The sequence below is a fragment of the Grus americana genome, unplaced genomic scaffold (genome assembly GCF_028858705.1).
Source record: "Grus americana isolate bGruAme1 unplaced genomic scaffold, bGruAme1.mat H_91, whole genome shotgun sequence".
Lineage (NCBI taxonomy): Eukaryota > Metazoa > Chordata > Aves > Gruiformes > Gruidae > Grus > Grus americana.
Window position 1 is genome coordinate 552 of NW_026561417.1, and position 3,563 is coordinate 4,114.

General features: G+C 58.3%; 1 protein-coding gene across 1 annotated transcript; it reads right to left on the reverse strand.

Annotated features, from left to right (window-relative positions):
* Positions 1–442: 442 nt before the first annotated feature.
* LOC129200412 (butyrophilin subfamily 1 member A1-like) lies at positions 443–3,274 on the reverse strand. The gene is made up of 6 exons (XM_054811764.1): positions 3,220–3,274; positions 2,825–2,909; positions 2,017–2,364; positions 1,222–1,506; positions 820–924; positions 443–602 (listed from the first exon to the last, which is right to left on the reverse strand). The coding sequence occupies exons 2-6, from the start codon at positions 2,895–2,897 to the stop codon at positions 460–462; spliced, it is 954 nt and encodes a 317-aa protein (XP_054667739.1). The 5' UTR covers positions 2,898–2,909; positions 3,220–3,274; the 3' UTR covers positions 443–459.
* Positions 3,275–3,563: the final 289 nt, after the last annotated feature.

Below are 3,563 nucleotides of genomic sequence, written 5' to 3' on the forward strand. Positions count from 1 at the left end.
TTTTTGAAGAGTGGGAAAAGACCACCTTGGACCTGGGAATGACTCTGTGCCAGCCAGGTTACGTCCCATGGCTGGAGCCCCGACCTCTGGGCAGGGGAGAGGGTCCAGCCCTGGGCTGGTGTCCCCAAGCTGCCCACCCTGCCAGGCACATCGCCTTGGGCTTCCCAGAGGCAGGGGATGCAGGGATGGAGAGGACGGGCAAGGAGGGAAAGGGCCGAGCACAGAGCACCCAGGACAGGACCCCACACCATGCTGGAGTTCATGGAGACTCACTCATCAGTGCTGCGTGTTGTTTTCCTTGAAGGCAAAAAAAACACCAGTAAGTGATCCGATGGGACAAGTTCTCATCCCATGGCTGCTCCCGCAAGAGGAGGCAGAATTCAGGAAGATCCCAACTCCTTCTTTGTGTGGAGTGACAAAAGACCCCCAGGAATGGCTCCCTGCCAGCCTATCCCCCCATCAGCCCACCCAGGCACTCTGGAGTTCAGCCATAACTTCAGGAGCCATCCAAACCCACGTCCCTCCCAGGGGGGCTCCTTTGCCAGGAGGTTTTGCTGGGGGAAGGGGCCACAAGGACTCACCCAGCTCTCGGGACTGCAGCACTGAAAAGCAAAGGCAGAGGAAGAGGGGGTCAGGACAGCAGCTGGCTTCATCCCTGGGAACATCTCAAGAGGGTCTCTTGCACCTTCCCACCAGACTGAGATGCTCTGGCCGTGCTCCCTGTCCTCCTGCCCACACCCCACCATGTCCTTGTCCCCTTCCTTCCTTTGCCCAGAGAGCTTTTTGGTGAAGGCAAAACATTCCTCTGACACCACTTACCTTTCCTTCTCCACAGATAAGCACCGAGGCCAAGGAACACCACTGAAAGCATGAGGAGCACCCCCACACCAACCATCCAGGGACGGGCATTGTGGAAAAAGGGAGCTGAGAAACAAAACCATCAGCAGGAAAAGGGATGGTTTTACAGTCCCGTGTTTGAGCAGCAGAAGAACAAAAAGACAAACGCCCCAAAGCTCTAGCTCACAAGCCCCTTGTCCTGGGAGCCCTGGCCTCAAGGGGACATAGTCCTCTCTCTCCCCTGCACATACCAATGCTCACCTGAAGCGCACGAGGCTCCAGTTCTCTCGTGCCCTAAAACTGCTGTGAAGGTGCACAGCCCTCCCGTGCCCCCACACCCCACACCTTGCACCGCGAACTCCAGATCAAAGCAGCTCAACGCACCTGAGATGTGCAGGGACGTCTCCTGCTCCTGGTTGAGGCGGCTGTTCCTGACCATGCAGGACCATTTCCCATCTCTGTTCCCATCGGTCACAATGATGACATCTTCGGTGTCAAACAGGCCCCTCTCATCCGAGGAATGTCTCTGGGAGACCGAGGGGAGATGCTGCCCACCAGGATCTTTCCACAGCACCTCAGGTCGTGGGTACCAGCCGGCCGATCGACACACCACCCGGATGCCTCCGTCCTCGTAAGCCTCCAGGGAGAGCTGAGGGCCAGAGCCTGTGGCTGGGGAAGAGCCCGTGGTTGGGGTAAGTGTGGGATGGACTCAGCTCAAAGGTGATGACCAAATCCAATAGCAGACACATCACAGGTCCCACCGGGGCTGGGAGACTGTCCACCAAAACCACCCCAACTTGTACGGATACTGGAGAGTGTTGATGCCAAACAACCCCAGATCTCCCACAAAACAGCCTGGCAAAGGAACAACAGCTGCTCAGCACCTGGTCCCCATGGCCTTCACAACATCACCAGGACACCCCTCACAGGCACCGCACACACCCAGCAAAGCCACCACATCCATGTGGCTCTGCCCCAAAAACACCTCCAGCACCACCTGCGTGCTCCCTCCTGGGCAGGCGCTGCAGGCAACAGCCCCCTCGCACCCCACCTCTTTCAATGGCTCCTGTCCTTCGGCACCTCATCCACACACCTGAGGATGGGACAGAGCTCTGGGAGGGACACACAAACCCAGGGACACCCGCACCAGCCCCTGCAAACACCGCACCCAGCACAAACCTGACACCTCCAGATCCACCGTAGCTTCTCCATAAGAGGCACCATCTGTCACAGTGCAGACGTACTGACCATCGTCAGAGGGTCTCAACCCAGAGATTCGCAAGTCCAGGCTTCCACGGGAGAGACCATCTCTGACCAACTCTGTTCTCCCAACATATTCCTCCATCTGCTCCCCATACAGGTCCTCTCCATTTCGGTAGTGGTGCACCGTTTCAGAGACGTGATGCCGGATCCACCAGACTTCGAAGCTCCGAGCGTCCACGCGAGGGGAAAAGTGACAGGGCAGCACAATGTCCTGACCCATGCTGACACGAATATATTTCTCTGGTGCCACCACTCTGAAGTCAGCTTGGTGATGGAGAAGGACACAGAGACACAGAGATTGCGCCTACGTTAATTTAGGGGTGTTGCATGGCAAGGGGTGAGCTTGGCGTGACCTTGGTGCACGCTCCATCCCACGGGCGTTGCTTTGCCCTCCCCATGGTCCAAAGACACTGGAGAAAGTGGCGAGGGAGTGGGAGGACTGGAAGGAGAAGGAGGTTTCCTGGGAGCGGGAACGTGCTCCAGAAAACGACCTCCACCCCAGCCAGCCCTGCTGCAAGCCAGAAACGCTTGAGGGGAGCGCTGCAGGATGGGACCGAAGGTGCCCCCAGGGCAAGGGACGTATTGCAGAAAGAGCCCAAGGGAAAGCCAAACCCATGCGGGGCCCAGCTCTGAGCTGGGCTCCCCCCACCCCCGGCAGCTCTCCTGTCCCACAGCTGCCCCCCAGAGTGGGCAAAAGCTCCCGCCAGCCCTGCAGTATCCCTACCTGATCCCAGCCGCAGGACGTGCAGAGTCACCAAATAACTCAGGAGGCCCCCGGGGCTCGCGGGGAGCCACATCTGCGTCTGGAGCTGGAGAAGAGGGAGGGGAAGGGAGGGAGGGGGAGGGCGATGGGGGCTTACAGCTGGTGGAGAGGGGATGGGGAAGAAGGGCTGCACCTGCCCCCAAAGAGGCTCCAGAAATCCCACCAAACCACCTGCACCAGCACCCCAACGGCAGAACAAACCGTTGCTCCAGGGCCGGACGGGACCACACACGGCTCCCCGGTGTAGCCCCCTGCTCTGCCCCACTCCCCCTCACCAGCGTTTATTGCAAATCCCTGACAAGACTCGAAAGGAAAGGAAATATTCTAAATCCCCTGCGGAAAGAAAAGTCGCTCACCGGACGGGCACGATCTGTGGGAGGCACCAGGCTGCCCAATAAATCCAACCTTTGCCCAGTTTCAGGTGCAGACTTCCTGCCTGTGGGAGTGACTTCAGGCTCCATCCCCCACACCATGAGCTGAGGTTTCACAACCACGTACCAACGTCCAGAGTCATAAATTAAACGTCCAAGCGTAAAATAGAAAAGGAAACCAACATCCCCCCCCCATTCCTGCCTGGATGGGAGCTGCTGAAGGTGGCTTTTCCCAGAGCTGCACCTCTCCCAGCAGCACTAGGCCAGGTTTGGCACCCAGAAATACCTGTTTCCTTTCCCAAAAAGGGCTGATTTTCTTGTGCATGACC